General features: G+C 49.6%; 1 protein-coding gene across 49 annotated transcripts in view; it reads left to right on the forward strand.

Annotated features, from left to right (window-relative positions):
• The window catches only part of PTK2 (protein tyrosine kinase 2), a 247,100-nt gene that overhangs the window by 89,755 nt on the left and 145,013 nt on the right, over positions 1–12,332 (forward strand). For 34 of the 49 annotated variants that reach the window (XM_082720640.1, XM_082720644.1, XM_082720642.1 and 31 more), the window contains one exon: positions 2,402–2,568. The exons of the other annotated variants lie outside the window; for them this stretch is intronic. In XM_082720640.1, coding sequence (XP_082576766.1) covers positions 2,402–2,568 — 167 coding nt within the window. The remainder of the gene's footprint in view (positions 1–2,401; positions 2,569–12,332) is intronic. 49 annotated transcript variants of the gene reach the window in all.

The raw sequence follows: 12,332 nt of genomic DNA on the forward strand, positions 1-12,332 counted from the left end.
TTACGTTCCTCGGTGTGTATACTGAGCTTCAGATAGGTACATCCTTGCATATCCATAATCTTGGCTGCCACTCGAGCTGAGTCAGCAATGAGATATTGAGAAGTTCTAGAGAAGTAGGACAGAACACAATATGGAAGCATAATGAAAAAGCGAAACAGGAACTGAAGGGGAATGTCTGTGTGTTAATTCCTATTAATACTTTAGTGAAAAGTGAATGTTAGAGTGTTGTATCAGGAGGAGCTCCTGGGATGGGAGCTCTTTGTTCCACAGCACCAAACCCGAGGTCATTCTGGGTGTCTTCAGGTGGTGGGAGCAAGTGAATGGACCGAAATTCTATCTATCCCACAGGACTCCCGTTTGGGAGCCTGCTTTTCCCCCGGGCTCCACAGTTCTGGAATAAGCGTCTGTACACTTGCCCCTCTGCAGGTCGGCACCTGCGTGCCCATTCCTTGAGGGGTCATGAAAATAACCTTTGCTGGGGGTCCTCAGGGAAGGCATCCAGAAAGGTGGGGTTTCTCCCCGGCTGTTGATAGCACATGCAATGGTCAGATACGGTCTGTGCCCAAAGGATAGACCCCCTGAGACCCGTGGTTGGGACAGATGTGCACGTGAACTGTGGCCCTAACAGGAGCGAGGGGACTGTGGAATCGGCCAGCTGCCAGGGAGCCACTGCGGAGTGGAGAGAAGATGCGCTGAACCGGAGCCTTCGCGAGGGCAGCGGTGTCGCTGTGCACTGGGCGGCGCACCGGCAGGGCTGGGACAGGAAGACAAAGCGCTTTTGTGGGGATCTGCAAGAGGCGCCAGCGCCTGTCCTGTGCAGCTCAGAGATCCGTGCTGTTGGCAAGGAGAAGCTAGAGAAGCCGCCTCTGAGGGAATTGCTAGAAATGGAGGTCTCTCCCTCTCAGCAGATCCCCCACACCGAGCCCATGAAATGAAGATGGGGCGGGCTGGGTGTCCGCTCCTGCTGTCCCTTGGCTGAGTGCCCTTGGGTAGACACTGGCTGCAGCGTCCTTCACAGTGTCCCCATCAGAAATTCTGGTCCTGGAATCTGAAAGCCAGGAAGGACACTTAATGCCTACTTCAGTTTCACCCAGACTTCTGTGGGCTGCGCACATCCTTCCTGTCCCACAGAGAGCTCGTCTGCTCTGCGGAGTGGCCTGTGACTCCTCCAGCCCAGTCCTTTGTCCTTGCTTTCCTCCTCCCCTGTCACTCTCCCATGCCTGATACACGTCCTTCTCCTGGGATCCAGTAGTCTGAAAGGGAGGCTGGCCATGGGCAGGTGCCATGTGATGCCTTTGGTGTGGACACACTGGGTCCTTGACAGCGTTTGCATATACAGTACGTGTGCTTCTCTTTTCTCAGGAATAGGGATAGGAACATCCTTGTTATCGACAGCATCATGTCCTAATATGGAAATACTTAGTGTGCGTGGAAACTTTTTAAGGCGTGTCTTGTATTACAAGTAATAGGATACCTTCGGTTAATTGCTAATTTAAAACAAAGCAGTGACGATTTCCTTTGGCAGTCCTTTTCCTGTTAATATCAGCATCGTTACAAATTATGAATGGCCTGCAGCATGGAGAAGAGTGCAGTGGACTGTGCTTAGCACACCCTCACGTAAGGACGCAAGTGGACTATTGGATTCCCTTCTGAGGCCCCATGTGTACTGCCCATTGACATCCATGTACACATGTGACTTCCACAGCTGGGCGGGCACAGGTCAGGACTCTGGGCTGCTGCTTCCCTTTCCGAGTCCCAGGATGAGCTTCATCTTGGCGTGGCAGCCTTCCCTTTTGCCTTCGTCTCTGCACTCAGGGCACATGTATTAGGGGCACTCGGCCTGGGGACTGTTCCAGTTGCCGCACTGTAGTCCATAAAGAGCACCTGGTAGGTGGGGCAGGCTCAGCCTGCTAGCTTCTCCTGCATCATCAGTATCCCCAGAAGCGTGGTCTTCATTGTATGTTTCTAAGTGTGCTTCCTAGGAAATGACACTGCAGTTGCAGCCTGGTGTAGAACAAGATGTTATCCTGGGTTCAGAAAGTAGAACCCTGTCCTCGGGTCTCATACTCAGCAAGTGACGTGCAGAGGGTGGCTGGAATGCTTTGTCAGGTTTTGGGGATGGAGCAGAGGTAGAGCTGCAGAAATGTACATTTCCATGCCTTGTTTAATCACTAAAGAAAAGGGAAGAGCCTCATGTGTTTTTTCAAAACTTTTCCTTGTTCATAAAAATACTATTTGAGAAAAAAAGACTCCTAAGAAAAATTAAGTAATTTGTTTAACTTGGTTCTCTTTTTACCAAAGATTTCTGATAATTAACTAAAAGAAATGAACATTGCATTAATTTTTAGCATACAGTTTTTTTTTGTTTGTAACAGTCATTTTTGTGGGGGGTATGTTTTAGGGCATCATTCAGAAGATAGTGGACAGTCACAAAGTAAAGCACGTGGCCTGCTATGGATTTCGTCTCAGTCACCTGCGGTCAGAGGAGGTTCACTGGCTCCATTTGGATATGGGTGTCTCCAATGTGAGGGAGAAGTATGAACTTGCACACCCACCAGAGGAGTGGAAGTAAGATTACATACCTACTTTGGTGTGACTCACACTTGATTTGTTTTGCATATTAAATCACACACAAGAGGATGAATGTCTTTGCTTAATTTCCATATTGATTGTAATTACGACTCCTGTATAAATAAAACTGGCTGGTAATGATTTAACCAGTGATCTCTTCTAGACTTCTGTTCAGTCTGCCTGTGTGGCACCACCGACTTGGGACTGCCTGAGCTTCTGATGGGCTCAGTGGAGACGGCCTTGGGCTCGTCACACTTCTCTTGTCAGGACGCCTTTGTTTCAGCCTCGGCTCGAAGAGCTCAGGTCCTCATTCCTTTCCTTTCTGTCCTGTTAGCATCCTTCTGTGCAGCAGGACTTCGTGAGCCCGGCGGAGACCACACCTAATTATCTCATTAACGGGCAGCGTGGTTTGCTCCATGGTGCCGGGTAGCCTCCGGTTCACCTGAGAAGAGGGGGTGTCTGAGTGACGTCCGCGCACTGCAACTCAATTAGGCCGTGACTCGTGCTGACCTTAGTGGAACTGACACAGTTGAAGGTGAATTAAAAGACTTCTCTGTAATTGCCCTTTCTGTGGTTCTCTCCCCACAAAGATAGTAATTTTTTCCACTGTGAAGCAAAGCAGCATGTTAGCAGGAAGCTGTTTGTGTGAAACACTAGAGTGTGGGAGAAGTTGGACCCCGTGCATGGTGCCCTCTGCGACGCAGCCGCAGAGACAGAGGCAGTTGTGGAGGGGACAGTGCTCAGTGTTGGTCACTCTCAGTCCAGCAACCTAACTGATTAGAAGACACATTGAAAAGAAAAACCTGCGGAAGTTAATAAATCTCCTGTTGAATACACTCACGTCCTGGTTACAGCTTACCAGAGAAACGTACTTGTATTTCCAGTTTCCTGGGCCGCCGGCACAGGCCGAGCTGACAGGGTAGTCCATGATAAGGTTGTTGGGTTGGCTTACTTCGGTGCTGGCGGAGATGTGACCTCCCACTGTTCGATCAGTCAATCAAATAAGCGTTTCAAAGCTAAGAATACCTAAAAGTTACTTTAAAATGCTGCAGGTGTGTTTATTCAGCACAGTTCTGTCAGCTGCTTCATTTTTGTGGCTGTGTCAGAGGCGCACTCCTGTAGGATGGTGCCCCTAGTGCTCGGTAAGGTGCTGTTGAACGTGGACCTCTGAGCGTAAAGCTCTGTTTCTGTTCTTTTAAGCCACTTTATTTTGCTAAATTTCAAGTAAAGTTGAGCAGCCTCTACTCTCTTTCATGGAGCCTGAACCCTCATAAAGCAAGGCAAGCCCAGCCTGGGCGAGATGGAGCTTTGCCAAATGCAGTGCCGAACCAGACAGATGTGCCGAACCACAGATGGAGGTGGCGAAGGTGATGCCACGGCCGTGTCACTGGCACCGAGCGGCTAGAGCCCGGCGCCAGGCCAGCTGCATGCGCCTTATAATCTGTACATTTGCAGCTCGTAAAATGTGTGTCACAAAGCTCTCCCCAGTCTTAGGAGGTAAAGATGGAGGAGACAGGCCACAGACTTGATTTAAGTTCCAGGCACAGAGAGAGCTGGAGACACAGCTTCGGTTGAGTATAGCTGACTTCATAGCGAGGCTTTTGCGTAAACATGCCCGTCGCAGGAGGACTCCTGCAGTCTTAGCTCGGAGGGGCAGCGTGGCGGGTGGCATAGTGAAGGTGCGTGGACAGTGGGCTGGAGTGTAGGTGGTCCCTGCGGGTGTTCCTGGGAGGGTCAGGCTTCATACTGCCTGTCTGTGCATGCCAAAGGAGCCGGGACTTAAAGGGTCAGTAAGGAATAGGAGACTATTGTAAAAGAACCACGTAGATTTGAAAAAGGACTAAACACAAGTTCTAGAAACCACTGGGTGGGTAAAACAGCTGATATAGCGGAAAAATTAGTAAACAGAAATGTGGATCTGAGAAAATCTTCCCAAAAGACAGCACATAGAGATCAACATGTGGAAGGTATGAAAGCACATTATGTAACATGAAGAATGAGAAAGTCAACCCATTTCTGCAAGGGGCTCTCAGAGCGAGTAGAAGGAATGAGGAAAAGGAAATATTCCGAAGAGGTAATGGCTGAGAATTTTCTAGAAGTGGTGAATAGCATAAATCCTCAGGTGTAGGACTAACGTAAGATCCCAAACGGGGTTAACGACATGAATCTGCACATCGGTAGATTACAGTCATATCATGTACAAAAGAGGAAGAGATGATGCTAAATGCAACCAGGGAAAAATTCACCTTTCTCCATGGTTTTCTCCAAGCAGTGAGAAGTCCCGGGCAGCCCACATCTGTCTGTCAGATGCCATTACCGTTCAAGAGGGGGGTGGCACAGATACTGCCCTCAGAGAGTTCACTGCCAAAGGAGCCTCCTACAGACACATTTCAGGAAAAAGGATAGTGGTTTCTGAAGGAGGGTTTCAGATGCAAAATAATAAATAGATAAAAATAAGCATTGGCTCTAAGAACAAATAACGATAAGAACCGATTTTTTATATTAAAAAAGTAGAACCCAAGTGGTTGCTGCCTGTCAGAAGAGAGGTGGTCAGAATTAAAGCTCTGTCAGCCACGTTATAAGGGTATGTATAAAAAAATAAAAAATAAAATTGCATATTAGGACAGCTATGAAACATTAGAAGTAGCTTTTATAACCTAAGCAGTAGGTGGGTGAGTAGGTGTTAGGGAAACAGCAAGAAGAGAAGGAAGGGACTAGAAAGCGACAAAGAGGAGTCCCAGACGAGACTTTGGAAATAAGCTCAAGCAGCCTAACAGTTACTGGTGAGAGATGTTGGTGTGTGACCAAGAAAGAGAAGCCAGCTCTCTGCTCTTTATGACGGGAATCTAAAACAGTGATGTTGAAGACGTTTTATGTAACTTCCAGGAAGAAACATTTTACCTTAAGACTCAGGACACATGCACATGTATGTGTTTCAGAACCATTTACATATAGGTCTACACACGCACTTGATAAAACCATATCCAGCCTCACTAGTCCACTGAAGTCCACGGTTTCCATCCAGAGGCATCCTGTTTGGTTTAACTTCATTTAGAAAGATGGATGGTCGGCAGGTGGGTGGATGGATGGACAGGTGGATGGATAGATAGAAGGATGGATAGAGATGACGGATGGAGGGACAGGAAGATGGATAGATGGGTGGTGGGTGAATGGATGGAGAGATGGATAGATGGATGGATGGACGGACGGATGGATGGACGGACGGACGGATGGATGGCTACAGAGAGAAGGGATGGATGGATGGATAGAGATGGTCGATGGATGGATGGATAGATGGATAGAAAGGTGGATGGATGGTGGATGGGTGGATGGATGGCTACAGAGAGGGATGGATGGATAGAAAGATGGATGGGTGGATGGATGAATGGTGGGTGAGTGGATGGATGGATAGATGGATAGAGATGATGGATAGTTGGATAGAAAGGTGGATGGATGGTGGGTGGATGGATGGATGGCTACAGAGAGGGATGGATGGATGGAGATGATCGATGGATGGATGGTAGGTGGATGGATGGATGGATAGAAAGATGGATAGACGGGTGGGTGGATGGGTAGATACAGAGAGACAAGGATGGATAGAGGGATAGAAAGATGGATGGTTAGAGACGATGGATGGTGGGTGGATAGGAGGATGGATATAAGGATGAATGGATAGAAAGGTGGATGGATGGATAGAAAGTTGAGTGGATTGACGGATCGATAGACAGATACAGAGAGAGGGCTGGATAGATGGAGAGAGGGATGGATGGATAGACGGACAGAAAGATGGATGGATGGATGGATAGTATTTTCCTACCTACTAACCAGGGGATTGAGGGGATTGGTATTGCTCTATTAATATCTTATTTAAAAAGTTTCAAGATAGGAAAGCATTTTTAGGGATATGAAGGGCAACCACACTTAAAAACCGGCTCATTTCACAAGAATTTAGGAAGAGCAGAAATAGATGGAACTTTTTTTTTTTTAAGGTTTTATTTATTTATTTGGCAGACAGAGATCACAAGTAAGCAGAGAGGCAGGCAGAGAGAGGAAGGGGAGCAGGCTCCCTGCTGAGCTGAGAGCCTGATGCAGGGCTCGATCCCAGGACTCTGAGATGATGACCTGAGCCAAAGGCAGAGGCTTAACCCACTGAGCCACCCAGGCACCCCGAAATAGATGGAACTATTAAACTTACAAGTTCCTAAAGACATTTCTCAAAATATATAAAGCAAAAATAGTAATAAAAGAATGAAATTGACCTTTCCTAATTAAAAAGAAAACAATAGTAAGTCATTTTTCAATTATGTTTTTCACTATTCTTTTTAATGTGGAAATACGGAGTTCTGCACATAACAGTGTATTAATCAGTTGAAAAACACATTCTTAAATAATTGATGGTTCAGAGTAAAACTCCCAGTGAGCTGAGGGTCTGGCTACGCTGCTAAGTTCTACGCCTCCATGGGCTCTTCCCTGAGTCCTCCAGTCCACCTTCCCACCTTCCGCAGGAGCTGATGCTGTCAGTCGTTTCTTACCCAACAGTGCTCTGCGCTTCGCTTCGCGCGCGCCCGGCCCTTCTGCTTGACCGACCATTCACTGTCTTCTCCTGCTTTGTGTTTAAATGTGGGGGCTGCTCCCGGGACCTCTCTTTCTTCTCTCTGTAGACCAGCCTTTGGCATCGAAATCACACTTTCGTTGGATAGACACAGGAGACCAGGAAACCAGTTACTGCCTAAGCCAGACAAAAATCCTAGAAGCTGGTGGCTTGGGGGAGCAGTGATAGAAGGAGTGAGAAGCAGCTGTACAAGCGTTTCTTACGCTAGAGCTCATGGGATTTGCTGAGGAGTCTTTAAAAATATGCACATGCGATGAAATCTGTAAATCACTTCTGCGGAAAGATTCCAGTAGCTCCTCCTCCTACCTGGAGCCAACTCCAGAGCTGCTGATCGGCTCTCAGCTCTCGCGCCCCTCCCTGCGCTCCAGCGGCTGGCGCCCTGACATGTCAGTGCTCCCTTTTCAGAACTGCCGGGTTAAGCTCTTCTCTGCTGCCAGTTTTCTTACCTGCTGAATGGGACAGACTTCTGTCTTGGAGAATTTGCACCCTGCTCCAACCTAGCCACATGGCTCTCTTACTGGTTCTCGAACAAGTCAAGCGTCTTGCTCCTTGGGGTCTCTGTACCTGGTGAGACTGGCCAGTGTGCTCCTCTGCCGTTTCCAGCACGGCCTGGACCTCTCACCACGTAGGGCACATGCTCTGTGGTCCCCTCTTCCCTGTGGTCTTCTCCGACTGCTCTGTCTGTAGGGCCCACTGCTGACCCACCACCAGATGACTTTTCTCCCTCAGGGACTTGGTCTTACCCCCTGGTCTACTCCTGGGCTTCTGGTCAGTTGTGCCTGGTGTGTAGAGGGCACCTAGTAAAAACTTATTCAGTGAAAATTGAATTAGTGGCAGTGAAAGTGCAAAACCATCCAAGAGACGATACAGTGTGATGAGTAGTAACGTGTATTCGTTCCACGAGTGTATGTCCTTAGCAGTGTTTTCACACTGACACATCGTGCAGGGCACTTGGCTCACTTTATCAAGTTTCTTATTGTGATAGTCTGATTGGGTGGTGGGGCCTCACCTTTTGCCGTTTTACCTGTGAGAAACCTGAGGCTTCATGAGGCTTAACAGCCACCTCGAGCTCCTATGGCTCCCGTGGGTGGAGGAGAGAGAGTGGGTCTGTGTACTCAGCTGTCCTCTGCTCCTGTGTGAGACATGGACGTACAAAAACCGGAGCGATGGGCAGTGTTTGCCCTGGCCAACAGGCATCTTCCTGGTTCAGTGGCTTTGTGTGGGCTGCTAGACGCCTGGCTTTCGTTCTGAGAAGTAGGATCGTATTCAGATGAAGTGCCAGGGCTCGCAGAGTAACATGTCGGTTTCTACTCTTGGGAGGTTTTCAAACATAGACTGTGTGTGTGTGTGCGTGTGCGCGCGTGCCGTCTGCCACAGGATCTGTTGAGGTGGCCCAATGACACTGAGGCAGAAACTTGCTTACCTGGGTCCCCAGTGCTTCCAACACCTCCGCAAGCCAACTTGGGGCACACCGTGTGCTTCTAACTATGGCGGGCAGTGGGGCCTTACAGAGGCGTCCTGCCTCGCCACTGGGGAAATGGAGGGCCGGTGGGAGAAACGGCGGTCCTTGTGGGAAGAGTAACAACAAAGTTAGACCCCCAGTACTCAGCGACCCGCTTGAGACGGGTCAGATGAGCAAAAAGTTTAATGGAAAAGAGAGTTGAATGTGTCTCTGGGCCTGGAGTAGGAAGTTTAATACCCCCAAAACGTTTAGTTACAACAGATTTAACTTTATTAAGATAAAGAACTTTCGTGTACCCAATGTATATTTTTAAAAGGGCAAAAGCAAGTTGCAGCTGGGGGTAGATAATGTGCAACACACGTGACGAACAGAAGATGATGCCGGGGATTCTCCTGATGGGTGTGGAAGTGGCACACGATTCACTAGGTGGGCCAGAGACACGGTGGTGTTATGTCGTGACAGAGAAAACCAGCCTGGCAGTCATCACAGGCAGCCGCTGTCGGCTTCATGAGCCCGTTAGGGAGATGGGAATCTGGACCCAGGATCCATCTGCAACTCTCTGTGTGGCAAAAAAAGTGAACTGTTGACAGCAGAGGACGAGGGCGGCGCCGGCAGGCTCTTGCCCGCGCTGCCGGTGAGAAGGTAAAGGGGCGAATCTCTCTGGCAAACGACTTGAACTTCCAGCCGCTGCGCACTCTGCAGTCCTGCAGCTCCTTCAGGTTTTGTCCTGAAGAGACTCTTGGGGTTCTGCACGGGGCTGGAGATGCAGGAGGGTTGCGCACGTGAAAATGGGTGCACGGGGAGACGCGCAGCGGGTCGGCCGAGTGTTGGCCACGCTGCCTCCTGACAGACGCGGTGTTGTGGAGTCCACTGAGTACCACGGAGCTGCACTTTATAAAGAGACTGGGTTTTTTGTAACGTCAGTTTTACCTCAGTTAAAAAAAAAACTAAGTCCTAGAAGACAACATAGAGCATGATAAGCTTTTATAAAATGAAGGAAAAAAACTTAAAAGAGTTTTGTGGGGACCACATCAGTTGAGTGAGACAGTGTGGCTGATCTCAGTGAAGGACCAGAGGGGAATCACCCAGAGCCTCTCCGGGAGGAGCAGCCTGCCCTGCCAGTCACCATGACGGAGACATCCCAGGGACGAGGGTGGAGCCCTGGGGTTCGGAGGCAGGGCTCTGCGAGTCACCCCCCGTGGAGACACATGCTTCCAGTCTGCCCAGGAGGGAGCAGGGGCCTGCCTCCCTGTCACTGGGCTCCTCAGAGGGCCCAGCTGGGCAGGGAGTAGTTGTCAGGACCTTCAGTTCAGCCCCAAAAGTCTCAGTCCCGATACCGTCCTAACGGTTACCGCAGCAAACAGTGTCCTGCGGTTCGGAGCGATTGTCGTCAGACAGATTTCCATTTTAAAGTTCTGCGCTTAGATCTTTCTAAAGAACCAAATTTTGGTAATGAAATTTCAGTTATCTGGAGTGACCTGTGTAGAGTGGTGTGTTTGGCTTAGTCAGATGTAAACAGACTGTCAGCGCTTTGGGGGGAATGGCCCAGTCCTTCGTGATGTCGAATCCAGGACTTCGAGGGCCGAGTCTGAGAGGTGGCTCGTGTGGCCTTTGAGAGGACCGTCGGGCTCTGCCGAGCACGCGAGGACCATCCTCCTCCTCGTTGCCGGGCGGGCTTCCCGCCTCCCGCCCAGCCCTGCCCTGTGCCTGCGAGAAGCGGTCCCTTTCTCTGCAAGGACTGGACTGCTTCCAGTCCTCAGCAGGGGAAAAAGTCTCTCACAGGGAGGAGAAGTGCCTTTTTCAAAGACGACGAGTGAACATGAGTAATGGTAGTTTGGAAGCGTTCCTTTTTGTTCCCTATGTTACCTCAAAATCACACCGACTCCGCCCAGGCCTTCCTTTACAAGCAAGTCTTCCGGTGGAGCCCTGCACTGCCGAGCTTTGAAGCAGAGTGACAGCAACGTACTCCGGCAGGTTTGGAAGTGATACCTTTAAAATGCGGACGGACTTTGAGCTCGTTGGCTGTTAATGACACATCCGCTGCCTCCGCCCCAGACAGGAACAGCAGGAAGACAGGTCCGTTTCTGTTTCCGCTGGGTCTGCGGCTGCAGGCTGACTCCGGCCAGGCTGGCTAGAGAGGGGTTCTGTGGGTGCTGTTAACCTCAAGTATGGAACAGTCAGTCTGTGAACTTCTTTTTGTTCTCGGTGTGTCTCAGAAGTTTCCAGAATAGAACACAGAAGTCCTGTGTACCCTTCACCTTGCTTCCCTAAAATGGTGAAACTTTCATAAATATAGGAACTTAACACTGATACGGTATTATTAACTGTACACAGCTGCTACTCAGATTTCTGCGATTGTCCCACTTAACACCCCTTTCCCGGTCCAGGATACCATGTGGTTTTCACTCTCTCCTTAAATCTTCTCTAATCTGGGACAGTTCCTCTGCCTATGTCCCTCATGACCTTGACACTTGAGGAATACCAGCTGGGTATCTGTACCGTGTCCTTCCACAGGGGCTGCTCTGGGGTTTTCTCATGGTGGCGCTGAGGTTGCATGTGGTTCGCAAGACTGCTACAGCCGGGCTGTGGAAGCCATCGTAGCACATCTGATCAGGAGGTCTGTAGCGATGATGGGACTCCTGTGTACGGGTGTTTTCAACTTGGATCGTTTGGTTTAAGGTGGTGGCCAGGTTCCTGCCCCATAAAGTCACTGTTTTCTCCTCTGTAATTGGAAAGTACCTGCTGGGGGATAAGTGTATTGCGACTCTGCAGAGTCCGTACCATGGATGATTGTTTCTTACAGCTATTACTGCTAGAATTTTTACCTAATGATGAATTTCTATTTCCATTCTTCTTTTGGGGGTTTCTAAATGGAGGTCCCTTGTGAGAAAGAGCTGTCAGTACCACAGTGTTTGCAAGGCCCGTCAAGAAACACAGCATCTGTGTTGTTTCTGGAAGTTGTGCCTTGTTTACTTCACGACACACAGATGGGCCAGCTGACCCTTCTCAGTATCAAGGCTAACGGATTCTTGGTCCAACACTTCCTACTCCTCTCCGCCATTAGCTGGTCAGCTTGTGGGTATCTTGGTGCTCATTGTGGGAGGTGAGACTGAGGAGGTTAGTTCAGTGGCCTCCAGAGGAAGTTATTACTTAGAAGAAGCAAAAAGATTATTTATTTGGGGCATGTTCTATTGAGCTGCTGTCCAGAAATCCGTGGAATGGCGTATAGCAGAATAGTAGAAATGTTCAGGATGCTGTCAAGCTCTTAGAGTGGTAACAGAAGGGCAAGGAGGACGGTTCGTTTTGTGGACAGGAGGGGGTGGGGATGTCAGCCCTCTCGGGCCAGTAGGCTGTGGGGCTGGGTGCTGTGGTTAGGGACTGAGCCAGGGTGATGACATGCGATTAGATCGGGCAGACTTGGGCAGTTCAGCAGGGCTGTGGGGGACAGACACGCTAGACACTGCGGACTGAAGCAGGGACCAGAATCCTCACGATCTGAAGAGCGTGCCTCCCTGTCCATGCTTCGGGTCAGTCCTGCTCCCCTGTTCTTGAGCCGCAGGGCCTTCTCTTGGTCTCGTTCTGCGTTGTGGCCTTCGTGCATGTTCTCGCCGCAGAGGGGTCCCTATCTGCTACTTCATACCTGTGGGGCCTTGGGCCGCTTATGTAATGCCCTGAGCTTTCTCCCAT

The sequence above is a fragment of the Mustela nivalis genome (assembly GCF_964662115.1).
Source record: "Mustela nivalis genome assembly, chromosome: 2".
NCBI classification, from domain to species: Eukaryota; Metazoa; Chordata; class Mammalia; order Carnivora; family Mustelidae; genus Mustela; species Mustela nivalis.